Source organism: Diorhabda sublineata, chromosome 11, assembly GCF_026230105.1.
Source record: "Diorhabda sublineata isolate icDioSubl1.1 chromosome 11, icDioSubl1.1, whole genome shotgun sequence".
In the NCBI taxonomy this organism is placed as follows: domain Eukaryota; kingdom Metazoa; phylum Arthropoda; class Insecta; order Coleoptera; family Chrysomelidae; genus Diorhabda; species Diorhabda sublineata.
Genome location: NC_079484.1, coordinates 12507504 through 12535033, shown reverse-complemented (window position 1 = coordinate 12535033; position 27530 = coordinate 12507504). Strand labels below are relative to the sequence as shown.

General features: G+C 31.9%; 1 protein-coding gene across 1 annotated transcript; it reads left to right on the top strand.

Moving 5' to 3' along the window:
* The first annotated feature begins 1052 nt into the window (after window positions 1–1052).
* Window positions 1053–25278, top strand: LOC130450074 (26S proteasome regulatory subunit 6B). The gene is made up of 6 exons (XM_056788251.1): window positions 1053–1311; window positions 3482–3743; window positions 22372–22722; window positions 23176–23420; window positions 24283–24435; window positions 25030–25278. The coding sequence occupies exons 1-6, from the start codon at window positions 1279–1281 to the stop codon at window positions 25213–25215; spliced, it is 1230 nt and encodes a 409-aa protein (XP_056644229.1). The 5' UTR covers window positions 1053–1278; the 3' UTR covers window positions 25216–25278.
* The last annotated feature ends 2252 nt before the right edge of the window (window positions 25279–27530 follow it).

Here is a 27530-nt window from a genome sequence, read left to right as displayed (position 1 = left end):
TTTTTAACAAAAATAAATGTGTAATATGTAAATACTGAAAAGAAATAAAACAGTAATGCAGTTAAACAAATTGCATATCATTACAATGAGATAGTACTATCATTTTACATTTTAACAAAAAAATATTGTTATGAATACAAGTGACCCAAAGAACATAAAAGTTTGTTAATGAATATATGTATATATCAAGATATGTTAAATGCATCCGTGTATATAATCTTTGGTAAAATGGTTTAAGTCAATCTGTCTACCAACATAAGTCGAAAATGTTTACACCGCCAATACTCATGTTTACACTGTCTGACGTGCATTTCGATAACCAAGTTATTGCCTTCAGTATAAAACAAAAATAAGCAATATTTTTTCCAGTGATACATAAAATATAGCACTTAAATAGTAAAATGAATGAACTATATCAATCTATCACAGTTGAAATAAAAGGTTGTAGAGACTTCTTTTGTACATAGAAACAACAAAGGTTTTATCCTGTATAGACATTGTTTTACTGTACATTGTCTATTAATATTTCTTAACTGTAATTAATGAAATCTCTCATTTCATTATTTAAACTACCTTCTATACACTTAAATGTTCCAATTTCACACATCTTTAGGTAAATCGCCAGATGTTAAGGCATGAACACTTGGTCATCAACTTGATGCTCTTTGACGATCATATCAGTGTCTACTATATCTTTATTTACAACATATGAACGTTCTTGGTTTATTATACAGTCATTCACTTTGTCGTAACTGTTATCCTCATTAAATGGGAGTACACCATGAAAGGCAGATGAGAAGTAAGGGATAGCTTTATACTTCAGATGTTTTCTATTAAAATTTGTAAAATCACTTTCAAGAAAATTATTATAACACAATGATAATTTGATGTTTATTTTACAAGAATTTTCTCATTTAGAAAGAACACACACAATGAAAACGTTTGGGAAATATAGGCAAATGTTTATTTATCTTGATAATGACACATTTTTATTTAACTAGCGCCACTATTAATATATAGTAGAACTAAATTTGCGTTGCTGAAATTTAAATAGATCATCTTGAACATTGGTCATGACTTTACTTATGATGCTCTAGCCGCGACCACAACGATCGTAGTCGCTATGTGGAACCTAATCAAAACAGTATTTCAGGCGCTGTGAACCTTCGTGGAATGTACCCCTGGTATAGGAATAGAGGTGACCGTTGGCAAATGACATTTGAACTCAACATTGTCAACATTTCGGCAAGAAAATAATAATTTTACAAGTCATCAACCATGGAAGCAATGGATATTGTTATACCTGAAAAAGTAAGTACCTATATAATAAAATTCGCTCGAATACATTTATCGCATCACAACAACTGTAAATTGAACTATACGACTAGACCACTTAGTCGTCCACTTTTGTTTGAGGTTGATTTGATTATGCATTGTAAGATATTTTGCCTGAATACAATTAAGGGACAATCATTCGAATATATAATTTATTATCTTGCAGGTTGGCTTAAATTATGGTATATTACATTATTTTTTCATTGTTTAAAGTATAATACTATATAATTGATTCAGGTGGCGATTTTATGTTAATTTCAGTAATGTTCTGAATGTTTTCTTCTTATTTTTATCGAATCTCAAATATTTCTTGGAAAATGACTGACATGACATTCTTTTACTCAGGACTGACTTTATTGATTTTTTTTTATATGAGAGGTTTGGCCTTCATAATTCTTAACGAGTTTATTGATACCAATTTAAACTTAACAGTTCCAACACTACCTATCACTCACATTTTTCTTATAATTCTCATCGTTTACGAAAAAAAATTTCACTTCAATATGCTGAATCTTCATTCTTACCGCTTTAATGACTTTAATTGTACTTTGGTTGTCTCTATAGAGTGTTACCATCACTTTTTTTCAATCAATTCTTTAAGCAGGAATTTCAATTCTTTGATACATTTACATGCAGCAATAAGTTCAGACTTCATTGTAAATTGTGTGATTACTGATAATCTTCTCGATGTCCAGTCAATTGGCCCTCCAAATAGCATAATGACATATCCTGAAGTACTTTTCTTCTTATTTCTTTGGTTTTTTCTTGGTCTCTTGATTCAACTTCTCTTGCAAAGTCACCGTCACAAAAGGCTTCTAGATGTAGAATCTCTTCTTTTTCTTCGTTTCCACTTGCTGTTGCTCTTTTCAGATTTCGCAGGGCTCTTTTGAGACTTATATAGTCCTTCTTCTTTGAATTCTCCATGGATCTACTTATGTAGCTTACAGCGAACTTAGATCAGGTCGAGTCTTACATAATAAGCAAAGTAAACTTCCTACACCTTCTCTATAATTCAGTATTTATTGTATTATTAGTATTATTCAATTTTTTCCAGCGTCAATGGCAAACAAAAGTCTCAAGGATGTAGTATCTATAAAGGACTGTAAATAATTTCATAGTCCCATTTGCTTCTGTCCTGTGAACACCCTTTTGCTACCAACTGCCTTGTAGGATCCATCTTCTTTAATAATCAGCACCCATCTTAATATTTCTTTGGTCTTTGGATTTTTATCTACATAGATAGATAGTGTTGTTCTTCATGAGGAATTTCTTCTCATTCTCTATGGCTTGTATCCACTTCTCTTTCTCTTCCGAGTTTATAGCTTTTTCATATGACGCTGGGACATTCATTTTGTGCTTCAGCAAATCAAAGGATGTAATCGCCAAATCTCACTGAAATCTTACGTTGTCTCCTTGGTCTTACATTATTTTCTCCCCTGTTCTCCTCATCTCTTCCATTTTATTCATTATTTTTTTCCATTTCTTTATCACCATCTTCATTGTAGAATTCAATAATTTCCATTTCTTGTACCTTGGGTTTGTCACTGAAGAAAGTATTTGTAAAGATTTCATCATGACTGTAGAATATCTTTCTTTCTTCAATATTCCAGAAACTGTGACCATGGTCTGTATATCCAACAAACATTACTTTTTCACCTCACTCTAGTTATCTAGTTACTTCAGAGGGCTTACAGTTTTTGAGAAAACTTTTTGTTCAAAAATTCTCAAATTCTTGATGTTTGGTTTCTTTTACCAAGGTTAATAAGGAGTTGTCTTTGATCCTTTGGTAGGGCATCTATTGGTGATGTGAGCTGCAGTCAAGACGTCTTCTCCCAACATTTCTTTTTCCACATTACAATCAAAGAGTAGAGCTCTTGCTTTGTTAAGTAGAGTTAACATCATTTTCTCACTCTTGTCATTCAATTGTAAAGAATAATTGATGGGTGTAGTCTTGCTTGATTCCTTTTTCTTGACACCATTCTGTCATCAGGTGATTCTTGAACTCTCCACCATTGTCTATTTGTATTTTCTTCACTTGTAAATTGTTGTAAATGGTCAGATTAAAAAAAAAAAGATTTCCATTTTTGAGATAAAACTAGCTTTTCCCGCCAGCAAAATAAGTGAATATCTCCTTTCTTATTTTCAGGAGGAGGGTAGTCCTTCTGATGTAAAACAAGTTCTTCAAGATCTAGACACTGAAGATTTGTATACAAAATATAAAAAACTTCAACAGCAATTAGAGTTTCTAGGCGTGCAAGAAGAATATATTAAAGATGAACAGAGGAATCTCAAGAAAGAGTATTTGCACGCTCAGGAAGAGGTTAAACGTATTCAATCTGTACCATTAGTTATTGGACAATTTTTGGAAGCAGTTGATCAAAATACTGGTATTGTGGGATCCACTACAGGTATAAATTTCTTATATTGGTTATTAGGAAAAGAAGAAATCATGAATTAATATTTTAAGAAAAATTATCATAGTTTATAATTTTTGCAATTTACATTATTGATAATTGAAAGATGTTGGAATATTTCTCTTCATATAGCTTTTAAAATAAAATAAATTATGTGATTTATCAGTATACAAACTACTTCATGATAATAAAGTAAATTAACACTGAAGAGTCAATAGCGTAAATTTATCAACAAATTGATTCTTCAGTGCGCCAGGTGAGAAGGTATTGAGAAGATAAACGGAAAAGTAATACAAAATCAAAATTTACTAAGTGTGAATTTATTAGTGACATTATTCCAATATATATATATATATATATATATATATATATATATATATATATATATATGTATGTATGTATGTATGTATGTATGTATATATAAGTAGTTTTTTATTGGGAGCGTGGCAAGGAAACACCAAAGTGGACTAACTTTAATATATTTTTCGAGCTTTCGAATACTTGAGTATTGATCGTCTGGGACTGAAATTATGGTCAAATACCATATAAGAAATATGTATAAATGTATAACAATAAATTATTGTAAGTAAAATTTATTTATTTTATTCTAAAGCTCAGAATATATATTAAAGTTAGTCCACTTTGGTGTTTCCTTGTCACATTCCCAATAAAGAACCACTCATATAGCTGGCAAAGACTTCTTTACAATTTACATTATTATATATATTTATAAACTGCAATGAAAGAAAATAATTTTCCAGAAAAAATGATAAACAGCATATTCAAGAAATGGATAAACAGATACTACAATCAATTTAAAAACAAAACAGAAAGAAACATCAAAACATAAAACATTTTTCCTTACCATATGTATAATTATCGAATTATTTTAATAAATATGATATTAGTATAAGTCATAAAGGACATAATACATTTTCCAAATATTTCACTAAATTAAAATCTAAAACACCAAAAAACAAAAGAAGTAGTATTATATATCAAGTGCTTTAAACTAATTGTGACGCTGTCTACATAGGGCAGACCTCTCAATATTTAGAAAATAGACTAAAATGTCATCAATACGATAAAAAAATAAAACTTCGTTAACGAACCATGAGATATGAATAAAACATAAATTCAATTATAAAGATTCAAAATTTTTTGGAACGGAATCTAATACACAGAAAAGAGAATTTTTAGAAACAAATTAATAAAAAAAGTTTTCATACAAAAAACAATTTAACAAGGAAATCCACAAGAAATTAACAAACTATAACGAAATTTCTGCTAAATTCTACTGTTTATCAAAAATTCATAAACCTACTTTATATGCTAGATTAATTGTAGCATCAATTAACACTCCTATTTAACCCCTTCCAAATTGGTTAACTGACATTTTGACTAAATCTTATGATTATTATATAAAAGACTTCTTTAAAATCAAAAAAACTTTTAATAATATGATATTACCACTGAATTATGTATTATTAAGGTTGGATGTAATATCCCTATTTAGTAATGTTCACTTAAATATTACATAAATGGAGCGATATAAGTGAAATTTGTAAAATTTATAAACAAACTCTATTAGAATTAATAACATTCATTTTTAACAATACATTTTTCTCTCATAATAATAAAAATTACCAAAAGATTTTTGGAACACAATTAGATTAGCAGATTATGGAATGTATTATATTTTGGACTTTATAATATCTGTTTAACCTTTCAAATTATTCTTCATTAAAAAGTATGTCTATGATATAATGATATCCCTATGAGGTCAAAAAACTCATATGCTCATAGAACCGACAGCCTGCCTTGGAACCGGTCTGAACAAAAGATGACGACACACGCGAGAAAAAGGACACAGATGGAAAAAGAAAAATGTACTACAATTTGCAACATGGAACCTCAAATCCCTCAGCACTAGATAACAAAGGAACTAAATTATGATAACATCGACATTAGCGCCCTACAGGAAATTAAAAAGAAAGTTAAAGTTCAAAAATAATACGAAGAATACCTAATGATCTACAGTGGGGTCGAAAAACAGAAAAGGGCCAAGGAAGAAGTAGCCTTGCTGATAAACAATAAATATTAGTTAAACATAAATGAATGCCATTATATATCGTCTCGTCTCGTATACTCGTCGTTAGAATTCGCGCAGAAAGCCAAGACATCAATGTAATATTAGTATATGCACCTAAAAACAATAAATCCAAGCATGAGCGGGAATTGTTCTACGATCAACTTCAAGACACGATCGAAGCATTACCAACGAAGGAAATGTTGATTATTCTAGGAGACTTCAATGCACGAATTGGCAACGAAGGCGTACCAGGACTCGAATAGCGCTTTATCGAAGATGCAATGAATAATTATGATCAACTTTTGCACGCTAAATGAGCTAAGAATAAATAATACATTCTTCGACCATAAACCTCAATTCAAATGTACATTCGAAAACACAAGAGGACATAAATCAACCATTGACTATATACTAAGCAACAGACAAATACACCCAACTCAGGTACAAGACGTTGAACACTAAATTCAGCCAACGTTGATAGCGATTATAGCCTACTGCTCGGGAAGATCAAATTAAAATTGCCCATTAGAATGAATAGGGAACCAGGAAAAAAAGAACAAAAAGTAAATATAGAAGCGCTATGGAATGAATCTACGAGAGTTCTCTGTCAAAATAGGTTAAAGGAAAAGATAAATAAAAACCAAATAAACGAGCTGGAACATGTAAATGTCAGTTGGGATAAACTAAGGAATACTATCATGGAAGTCGCAGACGAAGCGCTTGGTAGTACCAGTAACCAGTACCCAGTAAAACGCCATGGTTCTTTCAAGAAATCAAAAACAAGAGCGAATAGAAGAAAAAAGCTTATCTAAAATATCGAACTATGAGGACACAAGAATCGTACAGACAATATAAAACAATCCGTAATGAGACGAAAATAGTAAGACAAACTAAGACAGATCACTGGGAAGCTTTCTCAAAAAGAATGGAGAGCGACTTCTATGGCCTCCAAAAGCAGATCTGGCTATTTATAAGAAATCAGAGAGAAGAGACCAACGAATTAATTGTACCTAAACATACTGGTATAACAAAGGAAACCTTGTTCGAATATCTCACAAAACTATAAAGTAAAGAGGAAGATGCTATCGAGCGCAACGCTCCAGATATAATTACAAATAGAGAGCACAGACATAGAATCGGTGGTCAACAACTTACCCAACAACTAACCAAACTGATTAGAAATATAGAATATACCACAGAATATCTGATGAATGGCGAACAAGCACCATCATTCTTATGTTTAAAAAGGGAGACAAAAAATACCAGATAATTACAGAGGCATAAAACTACTGAGCTCAACTTTAAAACTAACAACAACAATAATAACGAACAAAATAAATAATATATCCCTGTCGGATGAACAACAAGGATTTAGAACGGGAAGATCATGCATTGATGCAGTGTTTGTTATAAGACAGATTGCAGAGAAGTCGATCGAATACAACAAACCAGCTTTTGACCGGGTTCAGTTAGAGAATGTTGCACATTTACTCTACTACATACAAGTACCCCAAACCTTAATCAAAGTCATAGAGAATCTATACATCGCGAACCAAATTCAGGCCAAGATCGATGGAGAGCTCACCGAACCAATTACCGTGTAAAGAGGAATACGACGAGGCGACTCACTGAGCACTCCTTTTCAACATAATTATGGATGAAATAATAAAGCAAGTACGCAGATTGAACGTATACAAAATGGGTGACCGCAATACTACGATCCTGTGCTATGCTGTAGATGCTGTGCTATGCTGACGATGCTGTGCTGGTTGCAGAAAACGAAGACGACCTCCAAAGGCTGCTATATCGCTATAGCAAAATCTCTTAAATATGATGGTTTCTGCCTCCAAAACAAAAAGCCTGACAACATAAAAAATACCTCTTAGATTAGGTCGTAGACGACAAAATAATGCAGCAAGTAATGAAATTCAAATATCTGGGTATAGAACTATCCGGATATGATGATATTGAGACAGAGGTAAGGCAGCAAAAAATGAAAGCAGCTAGAGCAGCCGGATGTCTGAACGACACTATATGGAAAGACAAATACATAAGTATTGAGGCTAAGTCAAGAACCTACAAAACTGTAATCAGACCCATAATGACGTACACAGCAGAAACTCGGCCTGATACAGCAACAAAAAAGGCTCCTGGAAACAAGCGAAATGAAAGTCTTACGAAAAATTACTGGAAAAACGCTCCTAGACAGGAAACGTAGCGACGACATAAGGCAAAAATGCAGAATGGAAAATATTAACGAATGGGTAAGAATAGTAAGGATAGCACGATTCAACTCACCACTGAGGAGAAGAAGTATGGGAAGGCCTCGAAAATGATGGAGTGTTAATCTTACCACCAATTGAGGTAATAGGCATGCTGCGAAGAATGAACAGGCAATCTGCCTAAAATGGAGCAAAAAGAAGAAGAAGACTGCGATCTATTCCACTCACTTTGCCATTTGCACTGAACTTTTGTTTTGATTATTCCTTTATAGTCGTTTACTATCACTACCCGTATAATTGTTGTTTCGTTGTGATCTGATGCTTCTTTGGCACATTTGTCGTTTCCTGGGATGCCTGTGTGTGATAAGACACAAATGATTGATACGTTTATCTTGGATTGGTGGATAAGGTGTAATTGGGTTTTAATAAGGATACCTATAAGGTGTTTGGGGAAAAGTTGTTGAATGGTTTGTATTCAACTCATGGAGTCTGTAATTTTGGCTGTTCTGTTGTATTGATTTCTTCTAGCTATGATTAGTGCCTATGATATGGCATAGAGTTCTCTAGTATGGACGCTATTATGAGGAGATAGTTTAAACGTGTGTATTTCGTTCTCTACAACTACTGCAGCTCCTAGGCCATTAGGTGTTTTAGAAGCGTCGGTGTACAGGAAATGGTATTTTTTCATGTTGACGTTGATGGTGGGAATAGGGATTGTTCAAGGAAGGGGGATATTTATGTTGATTGGAAAGAAATCTGGTAATTCAAGTGCTAGGGTACTTGTGTATTGGCGAATTCTTCCATAGAACGGAATAGATGTTTGTTTTCGAATAGGTGTTTAAAGCGATCTGTCTATCAGATTATCGGCTGTGCATCGGTTTTGGCGAAATGCACTTTGTTCTGGTATTAATAAATTATTCTGTTTTAGTACCCAGAGCACTTAACGATTTATCATTTTTTCCATGATTTTGTACAGAACGTTGGTTGAAGATATTAATCAATATGAGTTGGTTTGTTTCTCATTTTGTCGGGTTTTAAAAGTGGAATTGTCACGGCTTCGCTGCAGTTTGAAGGGAAGACTTTCTTAATCCAAATTTAGTTGTATACTTTTAATAGGTAATCTTTGGTGGTGATTGAGAGTTTTTGTAGGAATATTACAGTTATTTAGTGTGGACCAGGAGCTGTCTGTTTTTGTGATTTCAGAGTTCTGTTTTGTTGAAAGGGTAATTGATAGGATTTGTTTCAGTTTCAGTAAAATATATTAATATTTCTTTTTTGATATATCTTGTTTTTTGTATAAATGCCTGGTCTTAGTTTGAATCATTAGAGTTATGTTCATATTGGCAGACTAATGTATCTGATTCCACTTGGTTTTTATGATAAGGATATTATTTATAGCTAAGAATGAAATTCTTGGTGGTTGTTTGATTCCTAACATCTTCCGGATATTTTGTTTATATCCAGCAATTTCAATGCTTTCAAATGTATCCAACAATTTATTATTGGATACATTTTTTAACAATTTTACATTATTAATATTTATGTCATGATTGTGACTGGCTGCGTAAACGGCAATACCTGATTTACCGGTCCATCCATATTTCAAATGAGCTATGAGTTCTTTAAACCGGACAATAATGGATCTCTTAATCTGCCCAATATACTTTCGGTCACAATCACCACAGTTATTTCATATATACCACTCTTTTCCAAATTTGGTGTTTCATCCTTAGGATTGCCCAACAATTGTTTTAATGTATTTTTGAATTTATAATACAATTTAAAACCTGCTAAATATTCCTTCCAATCCTTTTGTATAATCTCAATCGTCATAGGTTCAATAAATATCTATGTGAAACCACTTTTTTTCAAAACCAAAATGAAAAACAAGAAAAATTTGCTCTGATACCTTTCAATCCTCTTTATACAAGAGAATTGTAAGAAATATTTAGCATTGTAGATTAGGTTATAAATCCAACAATACATTAAAACAATTGTTGGTCAATCCTAATAGTCTAAGAACCAGTGAAAAGCTACCTGTATGTATTTGACCAGACCTAGGCTTTTGTACATTGAGACCCCTATACCTACCATACATGAGATGGGGACTCACTAAGCCCAGAGTGGTGGACGCGGCGGGCGCTCAGGTAAGACAGGTAGTGATTTTTAGCAAATTTTAAATTCATTTGACCACGTCTGCCGTTTAGAAATTTAAAAATATATTATTATTATTATTATCGAAGAATAACAATGGCAGATCATTATCACGCGTTAAACATTATGGCAGACAGGTATGAAAGTACTAAAAAAAAATAAAATTTTAAAAGTAGTTGACCAGATCTGCCATTGATATATGAACGCATGGAAGCCGATTAAGCTTTTGGCTAACAATTCATCAAGCTCGTTATAAATTTTTGTGACGTCAATATATCTTTCGTTATTTCCTGTTCCATTGAGCATCCAAATATTAGAATTAGAATTTTGTAATTGTTTCATATTCCCAATCATTATAATTAAAATATCGGTATCAGAAGATCTAATAACAATATTCGACTGGTCAGTGATATTGCAAGCATGATAAATAATCTTGGTGTCAGCTTCTTCATGTAAAGGACAACATAAATTTTCAACAACACTTGATTGAATTTTGTCATCATTAACTTTATATGATTGACAATTTCGAAAATTCAAAAAAAATTTGTCGGTTACCCAAAAATGATTTCATTTCCTCAGTACACCAATGATTTGTAAAAAAATCTACCAAAGCTTCCTTAAATTTAGTATTCTTCAATTCTTTTGCAAAATCTGATGGTCGCACCTGTTCAGGCCCTGATAGTGTTGATTGTGTAATCAATCAACGATGCTTCATGACGTAAACACCTTTCATTATCTTTTATTGATGGAAACAAATATTGATCAAAGATTACATCAATTCTCCGAGTGGAATATTTTGATACCATTTGTAAAAATTTCTTAGAAATACTTCCGAATGTTTTGGGAACATAGAATGCAGAATGAAAAATCCATCAATTAAGAATACATCTGTATTAGGTGGTGGTTCCTGATCAATATTGGGTTCAAGGCACTTTGTTAGTACAGATTTATCAGTTTTACAGATACCACCGTCTAAGTGACATAAAGCGAGAGGTACAGGAGATATTGGATACGCTAAAATTTTGAGAACATCAATTTGGTGATCCATCGAAATTCCCAACAAACGTCCGCATAAATCTCGCTGTAACTTGATCTCTTGCTGTTTACCTCCAATTTTAACAGATTTTTTCTTTACAAGTAGACTTGAAAAATTGTGTAGTGGTGTTTTCTGGATGGCTTTCTCAAATCTTTTCGGATCAGATGCACATTCAGATATAAAACATGTTCGTAGCTCTTCACCAATATTTTGGATATTTAAGAGAAATTCTTCCACTTGAGTTGATGCAGCTTTCCCGGAACTTATGTTAAATAATTGATCAGGCGGTAAATCTGAGCTGAAGGGATTTACATATTGATAAAATGAATTGATAAAGTTTTTGAGTTGTTGAACACTTTTCTTAATATTATGTGGTTGCAACTCTACTGAAATATCTTGTTTTCTAGTTATTCCTAACTCATCCAACACGTGTGTAATTATACTTGAGCGAATGTCGTGACTTCTCGCCCACCTTTGACGAGCCGAAATCGAGTGAGTCAGATGTGAAATACCAGTAAGCGTTCTCGCAGCATCTGCATTAATAGTCTGCTCTAATGTAAGATCAATAGGCTGTCTTGAAAACGGCTTACTGGTACGCTTGATTCCAAAAAATCCATTTTGAAAGTCCTGTTCTAAGCCTGGATGAGTAGTAGGAACTTTAATTAAATTGTAATGGTATTGGACCGTCCATTTTGCATAATTTTGATGATTACATACAAAAAATAAATTTGTAATTTTCGGTAAAGTATTAAGATACAATTGATAGTCACCAGCACGAATGCTCCTGCTCAGTTGTAAATAATGATGAAGGAGTTTGATATAAATCATATAAAATTGAGCTGTTTTACCATATTCACCATTTAATGTTTGTTGCTCGTAAATAGCATAATCATTACAAATCTCTTTCAAGCTTTCATTGTGAATGAAAAATGAATGTGTCTCACAACTCTGTAATCGTTCAATCTCTTCAATGATATCTTCGGAAATTTGAATATTTTTATGTGTTAGAAAAGATCTAAAATGCATTATTTGTAATACAAAAGCCATCATTGGATGTAATCTTTTACAGCGATTAAAATGTTTACCTTCAATGAAACTTGAAACAGATCCACTAGCAAGCATTTCGCTTTCAACCATGATGGTTGATAAACCGCAATCATTTACAACTTTTCCGATTGCCTTGAAATACGACATCATTATATGAAACGCACCCAAATGTATAAATAATTTTTTGAAAGTATTACTTTCTGTCGCTTGAATTGGAGTGCAATCTTTGCAATAGCTAAATCATAAGTCACTTGCATGTATTCTTGATTTAACTCTTGCAAGGCTGACATGCATTGTTGCATAGTTGCCAAAACGACTGCATTGTTTGTTGGTGAGTGATTAATCGGAGTCAAATACGAAATTAATTGTCGTGGACTGTCATCTGTCATTATCCTACTGTTAAAACCAGTCCACATAGGGGTATTTAACAATCCCAAAGCATGACTTAGCAGAAAAATATTATCAATCCGATTGTAAAGACTTCCATGCACGATTATATTATTCTGTTCCTGACTTTCAGCTTGAATATTAGTAGTTTTTTTGAGTTTTTTAGCACATTGTGGTAACTCAACATCAATGTCTGCAAAAGATCGTCTTCTACGTCCACTAACTACAGTTTCTTCTCTATCATCTTCTTCATCTACATTGTCGTCTACGAAATCGGGGTCAATATTTTGATACATTATTCCAACTGTATCATGAAGAGTGTCTTTTTTATCCTTGGTTTCAACGAATCGGTCATAATTGTCATATGCCATACCTGCTGCAAGATTCTTATCTTTAATAATAACCTCTGGACATATTCCGGTTCGTGAAACTCTTGAAAACGTTGCTTCTGTTTCTAGCTCTTTGATTGCGGTGTAACTTATACAATGACCGAAACGATTTATTATATCGATAACCTTACGACTGCTCGTGATACTTTTTAAAGTTATGCCTAAGCAGATGTGTTTCGAGGTCTTAATGTTTCCATTGTGAGTCATATATACCAAGTCTTGAGACAAAGATGATACATAATGTTGAAAAGTATCGCAATTCCGCCGCTTACGATTGTAACTTCCAAGAATAGATGAGAAAAAATCGGAAACCATGGGTGATGCTGAAGATTCACCTTTTATTATGCGTTCACCAGTTAAAAAATCAGGTAATTTTTTTCTTTTTATGCCCAAAATTTCCGCTCGCAAAATGGCTGCGGCTTCTTGCAATATATCTTGGTCCTTCAAGTGGGCAAATAACGAATCGTCAATTGTTGAAATGCCTTTAGGGGCAACAACTTTTTTTTTGTTACATACCAAAATTTGAATTTTATCAGCAAATTTTTTGTAAATCTTTTCTTCCAAGTAATGCGTTGTAAATATTGATGTTGCATCAGAGCCTCCACTTAAATTTTTAAACATTTCGAGATACTCTTTATGCAAATAACTTAGAAAATAACAACGTCCTCCATTAATTACATTTTCCTCAATTAAATGACAAATTTCTGTATAAACTGTTGCATGTATTTCTCGGTGAATGTGCCATGAAGTACGGACAGGACTTTTGACGAGTGATCTCTTCAAACATCATGATAGTATATTTGACAAGAGGGAATACTTTGTATTTTGACTAAAGTTTCATTGTAAATTTCGGTATCTAGCTTCAATTTTGATAAAATACTTTTTTCAAATTCTTCTTTCTCTGAAATGCGTAATGGTTCATTTTTAGACCGGTTTTGCTTCTTTTTTTTGTTACAAAAAAAAACAAAAGTTTGGGTTTGTTGAAACAGCAGGATCGGAAGTCTGAACAGTTGAAGCTTCCATTAAAACTTCAGATGTTCCTTCCTCCAACGGCTGTTCTGCTTCAGCCTCAATTTCTTTTCCAGCTTCTTCTGTTTCAGTAACACTCACATCTTCTACCAGGGAATCATGTGCGACATTATCACTAATTATTAAGTTATCAGATGATGTAGATGGTTGTTGAATTCCAGACGAAGACGTACTGGGCTGTGAAGGAAGTTTTTTTTGAATATCTGTCGAAAAAAATTTCCTTTTCAGTGCTGTAAATGTCTTATAACAACTACTATGATATGCAGCGTCAAACATTTCGTCCGGTAAAATAATATCTTTATACTTTAAGTCATGCAATTTCCTTAACCTCAAAATTTTTCAGCATTTTGACATGGTTTCTTCAGAAAATAATATTAATATATCAGTTTTTACGGCACTACAAAATACACACTTCAATTTCTCTTTTTCATTCGACATTATGTAAAATAAATTAATTCAATGAACGCAAAATTAACGAAAATAAATAAAGCAACACTTTATATTTTATTACATTCACAAACACGAAGCATTTGGATGGGAGTTCACAACTATACTAAAAACATCTGACAAAAACCGTTAGGGTGGGAACTTAACAGAGCCCTCTCTGAGGTATAAATTTTGAATTCTTTGAATGCTAATAACTATCAAAGAAAATACTGTAGGCTAGAATGAGTACAATAGTAATACATAGGGGAAAAAAAGATAGCTACATAGACAGTAGACAGACATAAGAAATTGAAGAAATTTATATATAGTTATTAATTCTATGTTATTTACAGTTAGATTTGTTTGGAAATATAGTGCTACATCTCCAGATGCTTTCCCATTTTATATACGTTTTTTATGGAAACAGTTATAGTTTTTTAAGTTGTAATAATGCTGATTTTTAAAATTGTGACCATCTTATGCTGGGTGATAGTTCAAGGAGTCGGTTTTTAAAGCATTTCGAATCTTTTGTAGAATCCTCTTAGATTCGACTGTGCGATGGATGATGGGTGTAAGTTTAGTTGTCCCTAATTTACTTTTTTGTGTATCCGTTTTGTTATCTGTTACTTTCTTAGATTTTTTTATCATTTGTTCGTTTGGTTTACGAAACGTATCTTTTTTTGGGGTGTAGGTGAGGGTGAAGTGGTGATGTCAGATAGGGTGCGTTTTGAATTCATTGTGTCTGAGTTCGTATGAATTTCTCTTGATACTGTCAGTTTTTTTGCGTTTGGCGGGATGGTATAATGATTGTTTATGTTGTTTTCATCCATCTTCTTTGATTTTGATTATTATATTTTCGTACTTAGCCGGTGCTGTTTGATTTGTTATCATGCGACCGGTTTTGTATCTCGAATAAAAACAATCAAGTTTGATTTATATTATTCAAATGTAAAATTCGTTCTATGATGATTTAATATTTGCTTATCTGGATGTGGGTATATGAGGTCGATTTGCACAAGTGTTTATAGTTTTTCACTGAAAACTATGTTTCCACTTATACAAATGTATAAGTTCGGAGTTCCGTAAGGCAGCCGATCCCTAAATTTAAGACCTATCCATTGTTTATCTTCTCTTTCAGACAGCCAAGTTGCAACCAAATCCCTGATATCTTGGTTTGTTCGAGCCTTGATTTTATGAGTGACATGGGTTTCCGTGTACGATTTTTAATCCTTGCCATTCTTTAGTGAGGCTGTCTATCAATGTATTTTTAAATTCCGCACCATTATCACATTGCAAAATCTATGGTGCGCCAATAATACAAAAAATGTCCAAAATTTGCCTTACTACTTCTGCTGTTTTTTTAGTGGTCCTAAAATAAAATTGTTAGGTGGTCTTGGTAATTAAGTATAAACTTCTTCAGATTGCATATCAATCAGCTCAACTTGACATCTAAAATTCATCACATTGGAAAAAATAGATTTAACTACTAACCTTTCTTTGAGATCTTTTCTTTTAGTTGACATAACATTAAATTAAATAAACTTCTTTACTTGTCTTGTTATGTTACAATACTTTTTCTTTAACTTTGCTTCCATTACTGCAAAAAAATATATAAGAGAACAATTAAAAAGAATGCCCAATTGACGTAGACATGATATGAATCAAATTTAAAAGAAAAACAAACATTTAGAAATAGGCATTGCGTATTTTTGTTTATTTTACTTAAATTCGGTGATTTATATATTTGATTATTGAAATCAATTGTAGTAAAATTATCGATGTTCCTTTTTTAATTGGTATGTTAGTTGAAAAAAATTCATTTTCTATTTGGATACTGCAATTTCTTGATATTCTAATAATTGATGGATATTTTATTTCTAAATAAAGATATGAAGTACATTATTTGGATAAAATTTTAGTGTTGAAATTTGGAATTACTAAAACTTCACTACTATTTGTCACTTGTTCTATTATAGTTCACATCACTAACAAAACAGTCGTAGGAGAGCGGCCATTTAACAGTTCTATAGTACAATTCTATTTCCATTTATTTTATTAATCATTCTTACTTTTTTTCACGCTTTTTGACCGATTCAAAAATTACATTCTTTATGAACGCAAATAAATGAAACGTGAATATTATAACGGACGTATAAAATAAAAGTTATAAGAAAGAACTGCTGTTTTTAAATCGATATACGGAACTTATCGTTAACAATAGTCATACTGCTGCGTCCTCAAAAAAACCAAGAGATAACCATGATCTTATTGTGTATACTCGATCACCAATGCATTTCATAGATGTAGATATGTAGATAATTAATATTTTCAATTTATACATCATTCATTTTAAAACAATGTTGCCTCCTTATATAAAGTTTTGTCAGCTCCATATAATGACTATACTTCACATTGTTGCATCCATAAGATGTTGTCAAACTTTTAGAATGCAATAATATAATACAATTAAATATCACATAAAATGTATATCACCATAACGGAGACTCTTGTAAAAACATATCTCTGAATTGAAAAATATGGGAAAGGCAATATAAAATACGCAATAACTATAATAATTAACTACTTGAAATACTAGTAGACACATTTTCCGACTCAAAAAATGAAATGCATGTGGGAATAGCAGAGTTGATCAGGTATGCCTCTATAATAGCACCGCAGTGGAAAGAGATAACCTTACTGGTGAAACATCGCAATTCAACAACAACCATGAATCGTGCGCGGATAGTTGTCTCCCAAAGTTTCATTAATATTGTAATATTCAGTATATAAAGTAAAAAATGTAAGCTAATAATAATAGCAGTGTTACTTTTTCAGAAGGGTATCAACCTATAGGGATGTCCACTGAAAAAATACATCGATGTTTTTTCCGATGTTGGCGACGCATCGAATTATTGGTTAAATAAAAAATAAAATGGAAATAAGTTTATTTTCTAATAAATTTCTATACAAGATAAAAAATAATTTATACATCCCAATATTTTTTTTTTCTAAAAATAGGGTTGTACTTAATCGTTTACCCTTCTATTTCTTTTCTGATTTAGACTTTGTGCGGCTTTCGGAAACAATCCGTTCAAACGGTACTGAAGTGGAATCTATTGTCAAATATTCGTATACAAAAATATATAATTTTGAGAATTCTATTTTCTAATCATTCCATATTTCTAATGGGTTTTCTCCTAACCTACAAACTGAAGTTTTTTAAATAAACTGATATTCATCTGAAAAGTTTGTCTGATTCATTATTCTTCCAGTTTTTATGGACCAATTTGTGGTGGTCAGTCCAGAGACCAAAGCTGGTCTGTCTGAGCTATCTGAAGAATCTGATTCCATTGAATCGTCTTCTTTGTAGTGCATTAGAACATGCAATTGCGTCAGTGAAATGAAGTTTTTTAAATTGTGGATCTAAGAGTGTTGCGATGGCTAATGGCGTATCAAGTTCAATAGCTCCCTGTCTCTTATTTATTTCTCTTAAAATAATACTCTGAACTTCTTTGGCAATAGACTCCTTAATAGAAAGTGCTTTGATTATGTAAGTAATGCAGTGCACAATGGGTATAACTTTACTGCTGGTAGTATATTTTTCTGCTCAAATTTCCTTCGTGGTAGCTTCTAAAGGCCAAAGCACGGGAAGCACATTTCTGTTGGATAACAATGTCATTTATAGGGTCCCGTAACTCCAGAAATCTATCTATCATATAAAAAGTGCAGTTCCAGCTCGTGGAAACATCTTGAATTGATTTTGTTTTTGTTGTAGCTTTTCTTAGTTCATCGCTAGCAACATCACTTAGCTTAAACTAAGTTACAATAGATTTCATTTTAGATATAATGTTTTGTAAATCTTCTTACTGTAATATATACTGGGCAACCAAGTTTAAGATATGAATGAAGCAAGGTATGTTTTTGTTTGCCAAATGCTATGTAAACAGCCTTAACCATATTTGCAACATTATCTGTTACAACTACAGAAACATTTTTAACGTCCCATTCATTACATGTATTTAATAACTTATCAGCTATGTATTCAGAGGTGTGTCTCGAATCTAGCTCATAAACTCTTAATATTACTGAATTGAATTCAATATTTGTCCCAAAATGTGGTAGTTTTTATTGTTATATATTGGACTTATAACAACTTGTCTTTGTAAATTTTTGACAAATACGTCGTACTTCATTTAGTTTTTCATCTTGTCTACTTGGTAGTTTATATTGAGGGGCAGGTACTTTAAATAAATGGTTAAATACTTCATTTTCAACTATATTAAATGGTTGGTTGTCTTTGCATAAATAATATCGCATTATTAAATCTTCTTGCTTTGTTTTCTGTTGCTGTAAAGGCATAGATATCTTGAAAACTATCTGTTATTTTTTTGATGATTTATTGGGATCTCTGCTTTGTGATCACTTCTTTCACCAAATGTTCTCGCATCGGTATTCTTGAATTGGTCGCTTTTGCTTAAAACGTAGATCACACTTGCAACAGAGTCAGTCACTTTCTTCAAATGTCCTTAGGGAAGTAGAAGGTTGTTTTAATACGAAGAAAGTAACATTTTTGGTTTGTGATCCTGATATTTGTTTTTTTTGTTGAGGAAAAGACACAAGATTTTAATTCTTCATTTTCTTCGATTTTTTGTGACATTTGCAAATAAACAGATTTATGAACATTTTTGATATGTCCCATTAAATTTGTTGTGTTTCCTGCCGATTTAATATTTTTCTGGCAAATTTTGCATTTGTCAGTTTTGTCATCAATTTTTTAAAAGAAATCCCAGACTATATATACTTTTTTTAGTACGAGCCATATTTTAATCTGAAAGTAAAAAAATTTGGTTTGTTAAAGCAATTACTACCTAAAATCTTAAATTTTTAAAGAAAGAAACTAAAGCCTAGCATCGTCGCATAATGTAATTATCAACGAAGGGAAAATGCGAACCATTACAAATAGGAAAAGTTCTTTAGTATCTATTTAATTTAAAAAATGTATGTGCGAGGTTATATTGAAAAATTCTTAGCCTACTATAGAACCAAACAAAATTTCAGGGTCAAAATATTTTATTACTCAACATATTCTCCTCCTAATTGGATACATTTATTAAAGCGAACCTGCAACGTCTCTAGACCTTTCAAAAAAAATTCTTCTTTTTGCTCTGCAAACCAGACCTTGACAGCTTTTGTTACCTCCTCGTTGGAAGAAAATGTACGATCTTTTAACCTTTTTTTCAGCTGAGGAAAGAGATGATAGGCGGACGGAGCCAAATCTGGAGAATAAGGGGGGTGTTCTAGTAATTCAAACCCTAATTCACGAATTTTTTGCATAGCAACATGAGATTTGTGTGTAGGGGCGTTGTCCCGCAAAAACAAAACACCTTTGGATAGCTTTCTGCGTCTTTTCTCTTTATTTTTTCTCGTAGAGTGGTTAGTAATGTCGAATAGTAATCTCCAATTATTCTTCTACCTTTATCAAAAAAATAATCTATTTGCTGCAATTTTTCTCATGTCCAATTTGACGTGAACTATATGATGAATGCGCTCGTATGAAATATTCAGTGCTTCAGATAACATCCGTTTTAATTCAATTCGACGGTCTGACAAAATCATGTCATGAACTGCATCAATATTTTCGGGGATTGACCCAGAAACTGGCCTTCCCGATCGGTCATCATCTTCAATGGAAAATTTACCTCTTCTGAAGCTTGCAATTCAATTTTTCACGGTCGCATACGAAGGAAATTAATCACCAAGGGTATTAAGCATATCTTTGTAAATCTGCTTACCTCTTAACCCTTTTAAATACAGGTACTTGATGATGCCTCGATACTCCAATTTTTTGATTTTCACAATTTCGGTGGACATCTTTTTTCTTTCAATTTATTGCGTAACTCTGGTTTACTTTTTTGACATCAAACTTTACACTGACACTTCCAATAAGTTTCTGTTCGTTGCTATGGTAACGCAATATTTTGTTTATGCATGTAACTGGTCTTGGCTAACTAGATATCAATATATCCTCGTATATACAAACGTACCTTTCAATAAAATGCATAATGTTTAAATCTGATGTACTCTATCGTATACACGTAACTTATATATTATAAAATAAAGTGTCCTTACTTCGCAAGAACAATTTAACCACAAACAAAGCACATATTTTTACAGTTTTGTCACTTGATTTAGTTCTCAATTTAATGTGTAGATATTATTATAGATTTATTATACGCGCAATACTTTGTTTTCACATCCATATTTCACGCATATTTTCATTTTGTGTGAAAACTTGCTGTTATGGCTTGCTATGTTATTAGGCAATTGATATATCGACAAAATTACATCGATGTATCGAATATATTTCTAAGTATTCGATACACGGCATAATACCGATGCATCGAATAGAAATAACGATGTTCATTACATCGATGTATATCGGACATCCCTAGCAATCTATGAATATATTGGAAGCAAATTACTAAATAAAAGATGAACAATACTAGAATATAAACGTTTTAAAACAGAGATCGAGAAAAAAATATGTTGCGTTGAAATTACAGTGTCGATTCACATTAGCAAAACCAAAACTTACTAAGGAATAAACATGAGCCCCATAATAAATGCAATGGAAACGTAACAGTTGAGAAAAATACCTGGGAAAATTGAAGGGGATATACTAAGGAAGGCATAAGAAATCTTATTAACCAGGATCCAATACTTAAAAAAAAAACAATTAAACTGATATGGTCATCAATTGAGAATGGATCGAATAGCAACAACAAGCATGGAAAGAGTAAAATTATGAAAACGACAAAGAGAAAAGCCAGGAGGAATGGATTGACCAGATTGAAGATATAGATAATGATAAAGGGAAAACATTGAAAGATATTGAGATAATAGATAGGAACAATAAAGAGTGAAAGAAATGCGCGCAGTAAGGAATTTGTATAATTAAATTACAAAGTTGAATTTATGCCAGTTTTATTGTATTGTTATTGGTTCTAAATAATTGCGCTAAATGTTTTAGCACACTGAGTGCGGTAAAAGCGCTTGTAACAATATATAAATAAGTGTTATAATATGTTCATTATGTCATGAGCTTAGAACAGTATTAAACACTTAATAATAATAATAATAATTGAATAAGATTTGAACAGTGGCTCTAATAATTTTTGTTTTCAAGATATTCTAGTAGTATAGGAAAGAGATAAAACTATTTCAAACCTACAAGGCTAGATCTCCCGGTCTGAGATTGTGTGTCATTCCGTGGTACACATCCATAACAGTAATATTATTGCGTGCACCTAACCTAACCAAATATAAACTCCAATAAAATCGTAGGGAATCCACTAGATGACGCCAAGTTTTATAAAGAAATAGAATTGTAGAAACCTTGGTTAACTGTTCTTGTTAATAGTTTATACAAAAGTTGGCGGAAATCCGCAAAAACATGGATTAACATTCGAAGGAGGCAATACTATATATATAGTAAAAGTAATAAAACTGTATATTAAATTATGTAATGTAGTAGAACATGATAGTATGATTTTTAAAATTTCATTTTGAATAATACTAAATAATCGTAGAGCTGTATAGATGGTTAGATTTGGAATAAAGTCAGTTAGATAACATATAAATTTTTTTGAATGTATGGTACTGCAATTACTATTTTTAATCGGAATGTTTTACATACAAGATAATCTATTCAACAAGTTCAAAAACGTAAAAAATAGAGATAAAGTTCTACATAGATATTTGTTTGATCTTTGTTCTCAAAGCATGAAAATTGAAAGTCAGTAAGAATTATACATATACAATGATACTCTTTCATTCTTAGGTTCAAATTACTATGTCCGTATTCTCTCTACAATAGACCGTGAATTACTAAAACCTTCTGCTAGTGTGGCATTACATAAACATAGTAATGCGCTGGTAGATGTTCTACCTCCGGAAGCAGATTCTTCCATAAGCATGCTCCAAGCAGATGAAAAACCAGATGTCCAATATAGTGACATCGGAGGCATGGATATGCAGAAACAGGAAATAAGAGAAGCTGTGGAATTGCCTTTGACTCATTTTGAATTATATAAACAGATAGGTATTGACCCGCCTAGAGGTGTTCTTATGTATGGACCACCTGGTTGTGGAAAAACCATGTTAGCAAAAGCTGTAGCTCATCATACTACAGGTAAGTTAAACTAAATATGACAATTTTAAAAAAATCTACCTTATCTTGAATTTTGCAAAATAGAAATGCCTTTAAACTCCCTTTCCCTCTAGTTATTTGGTATCTCGTCTCGATGCGCCGCATCAAAGCCGTTCATTATAATTGACAACAAATTACTTAGAAATAAGCATCCTCTTACAAAATGCTAAAAGATAAATTATCGAATTCAACTCCCAAACCACATTTTCTGAGACGCAAAATAGATGGTTAACAAAGTCGATATTAATTTTACTCCCTCATAATATCCATAAAACACATGATCACAGATTGTACACAGCTTCAAAATGAAATTCAATTTCCATCAAAAATGCCATGTACCCCAACTTTTATTTCAACAGAAAAACTCATCAATAAGAAAATAGTTCAAATTGATCTTTTAATGAAATTTTTTGCCATCTATATCTATATTTTTAGCTGCTTTCATCCGTGTAGTTGGTTCTGAATTCGTCCAAAAATACTTGGGAGAAGGTCCACGTATGGTACGAGACGTGTTTCGTTTAGCTAAAGAAAACTCTCCAGCAATAATTTTCATTGATGAAATCGATGCGATTGCGACTAAACGTTTTGATGCCCAAACAGGCGCCGATCGTGAAGTTCAGAGGATTTTGCTCGAGTTACTCAATCAAATGGATGGTTTCGATCAAACAACAAATGTAAAGGTATTAAATTTTTCCAAATTTATTTAATTAAAATTAGCTTCCTTACATCCTCAAAGTTTATTTAGAAGTAGAAGATCAATATTTTACATACAAAAAATATGGAGAAAGCATGTGAAAAGAGGAAAAGAGTTTTTTTAGAGGGACGAAAAAGATAGAAGGCATTGAAAGTAAGAGGTGCCAAAAGTAAAAGATCTCACAGTAATGTTCAGCTGTTGTTTATAATTAAGAGATATTGCAACTGTAATGATATCAGATAAATTTTGACAATTTTTAATGGGTGTAGTTTTGCGTGCGTGTTTTGATTATGTTTATTTACATGAGAAATTTAGTGTAAAGTTTGCTTGGCATGGTACACGGCAACGTGCAAAAAATTGCTAGCAATTCCTTTCAAATTAAAAATACTGCGATGATGAGTATTGCACGTCGCTTGACATTAGACAAGTCTCTTTGCCATGGCTTCCACTAACAAAAATTGTATAAGTAAAAGTAAAGAAATTCCTAACCTCAATTTTTATTTAATATTTTGTAATTGATAAAAATGAACATGACAAAAAAGAGTAAACAAGAAAAAAGTGGTCAGTGGATCACTTACAATAATTATATCTGATGCTGCCATCTTTTTGTAGCCCGATGGTTGTTAAGCTAAAAGTAATTAGATTTCTCCCTAGAATTGCAATGCTATTTTTGTTAAATTTTTTTATCACCTAGTTTTTGACAATACAACTTTTTGTTTGGTATCAAATTATGGGAACATATAAAAATAAAGATCTATGAGAACAAATAATACCTTTACATGTTACTCCATATTGTTCATTAAATTAGTAGCAATAGTAATGTTAATATGTTTCATTTTATTCTATAGGTTATAATGGCTACTAACCGAGCTGATACTTTAGATCCTGCTCTGTTGAGACCGGGTCGTCTGGATAGGAAAATAGAATTCCCATTACCCGATAGACGACAGAAGAGATTGATTTTCAGCACTATAACATCAAAAATGAATTTGTCCGAAGAGGTAACTAATATTTTTCTAGTTTGGACTTTGTATAATTAATAAGAAATTTTGAAAATGTAAGTTTATGTTCTGTTGTATATTTTAGTGATGTATATATAGAATCCAAGTAGTTATCCAAGAATTGGAGTTTTACAGCTGAAGTTTGGCTTAGGATTATAATATTTTCTTGAAAATGCATTCAGCTATGGTTCTGTCTATTTCAGCTACTTTTTCAAAGAATAAAACACTATTTTCAGATAAAAACTTCTCATTTATAAATGCTTCCATTTTCCAGTTTTGTTTACAAGAATATGACGATAGATTTAAGAGACAGAGTTTTAAAGAAAATTGTTCATCTCCACTTTACCCTCAAAACTTTTTATTACAAAATTCACTTTTAGAAATTCATTTAAAATGTAGTAGTTCAAAATAAGGTAATCTGGAGTTTTCTTATTCCATTGCATAGAATAAAATTATCAATAACAATTGGTCATTCTATAGGGATTAAATTCTCAATTTTTTTTAATTGGTGTCAATGAGAGATATACAATTTCACAATAGCCTTTGATGTAAATCATACGAGAAATAATATTGAATGTGTACTTTCATTTTTAGGTGGATTTAGAAGACTACGTAGCTCGACCAGACAGAATATCTGGTGCAGATATTAATGCCATCTGCCAGGAAGCTGGTATGCACGCTGTTAGGGAAAATCGTTATATTGTTTTGCCAAAAGATTTTGAGAAGGGTTATAAGAACAACATTAAGAAGGATGAAAGTGAACATGAATTTTACAAATAGATTATTTATGTTTTTTATGAATTCTCAATCCAATAAAACTTAATTAAATATTGTACATATCAACTCGTGTTTTTTCACATGCTTTTAAGAAAATGAACCCAATTATTCAATTTTTGGTTTTAGAATATACAGTGAGGCTTAATTAGATTGGATACGTACACTAACGGCTTAAATTTTCTCCAGGAACTTTAGCAATAGAAAACGTTCATGGTGGCATCGAATAACCACAACCGCAGTTCAATGAATCTAGGGATCTGTCTTCGAGTGCTTTTACAGTTATAAGGAGATTGAGAGAAGCTAGTTTTTCTGATGACATTGAAAAAATTCCTTTTAAGACGTCAAAACTTGTTCCTTTCAAACGTTTAACGAGGTGGAAGCAGAAATAATGACTACTTGGATATATTTGGATGTTTGCTATGGCTGAAAACACTTGGCTTTCATTTAAATTAAGTATGTTTGTGTTTGGGAGAGGTTGTGAATACTGTCCCCTTCTTTAGAAGAAAAAGTTGGATTTTTATAGATTCTAGGGATGTCATAAGTTCATTCTAATTGATTCCATCTTCTCGCTCCTCATCGTCACTTCTGTTGGAAAAATTCAATCAGCTGATGAGATTAACATTAATGTCCCCAGTGATAAAAATATCTGTTTTTGAATTGTTTGAGTGCAGGTAATCGATTTCATCGTTAGGGAATAACGAAAACGGCAAGACCAAAGACCCAAATCTGCTTCTGCTGGAGTCAAAATATAACGTGTCTTCGACTGCAGATGTTGGTGTACAGAGTTTATATTCTTGTTGACACCTCATATATTGTATAAAATCTACCTTAAGGATATTTACCTGATAAACCCTCCAGATCATCCTCTACCCGTAGATCCGATCGGGAGGCTATTTTGTTAGCCATACTGCCAATAAAACAGTGCGCGTCCAAAAGGCTACCAATAGATTAAAAGTCAATAGTTAGGGTTTTTATGTCTAGGCTGTTGTCGTTGCTAAGCATATTTTTCCTTATTTTTATTTTAATAATTATTCCGATTTTTAAAGCTTTTCTTTTTTACAGTAGTTAGTTTGTGCGTGTGCTCACGCGTACGTGTGTACTTGCGACTATAAGTGCGTGAATATGTACATCTTAGTGTTTATCTGTACCCTTCTGTATATGTGAGTATATTATTTTATAAAAATAAAAGTGTACCTATTATCAGATATTTAATAATCAAAACTGTACATGAAAAAATGAAACTTGTAATAATTTAATGATAAATATTTAAAAAATCAATCCTCATAAGATACTTCACTCAATGACTTTTCACAAGTACGACGTTACCGTTATCTTCAGAATTAGCGCTATCATACTGTTCAGATACGGTAATTAACGAAAAAAATTGTATAAATAATCCTCACAATAGATATTTTTTTTAAATTATAAATACAATACCTTCTGTTGAAGACAGTTGATCAACCGATCGACTTTATGGACCATCAAACCAATAATAATTATTATCAATAAATATCCATCCATAATCCTCTGGCGATTTAGCACTTGGATTCCTCATATGTGATTGTATCAATATACATGTGCTCGCCTCACTTGTTGCAACAGTCTTGTTTTGTTGGTGGTAAGTTTGGGGGATAGTAGCCAACCATTTTTTTTTTCAATATTTCTTCATTTTCGTCCTTGAAACAATAATTTTTATTACATAGGTTTAACGTCTATAAACATATTTTTTCGTTTTTAAAGAATTCTGTAATTCATATTAATTTTCAAGTACCTACCTACCTTATAAATATAAATTTTCGAACTTAGAACTATTTTTTTTATAGACAATAACTAATGTTACCAAAAAAATTATTTTTGTGATTTGACTATCCTAGCTCAATTCGTTACAAGGAATTGCAATACATTTTCATGCAAATCTCTTGTTTTTATTAGATTTTAAATAAATCTCTTTCATATTTATTGTATGTCAATGTTATTAATCAAAAAAGATTAACATGATCTCGACAACTTGTAGGTTTGAAAAAAATTACCAACAAATTTGTATCCCAGTGCATTTTTTATAAAAACTATATTTTTTGCAAGCCTCAAAAAATCAATTTGTTATTAATAAATTTAGTCACTATTCTGATTGTTAGAGGTGGAGGTCCCTCCCTAATCTGACTGGCTTACTAGAAGAATATCAAATTAAATGAACAAAGTTTAGTTTTACTGGCTTCTTCATAAATTAGATTTTATCTTATAAAATAATAATTATAAAAGTAGATAAAGATATTTATGGTTGATTGCGGTCAGATTAATATGCATGTCTTTAACTTTGT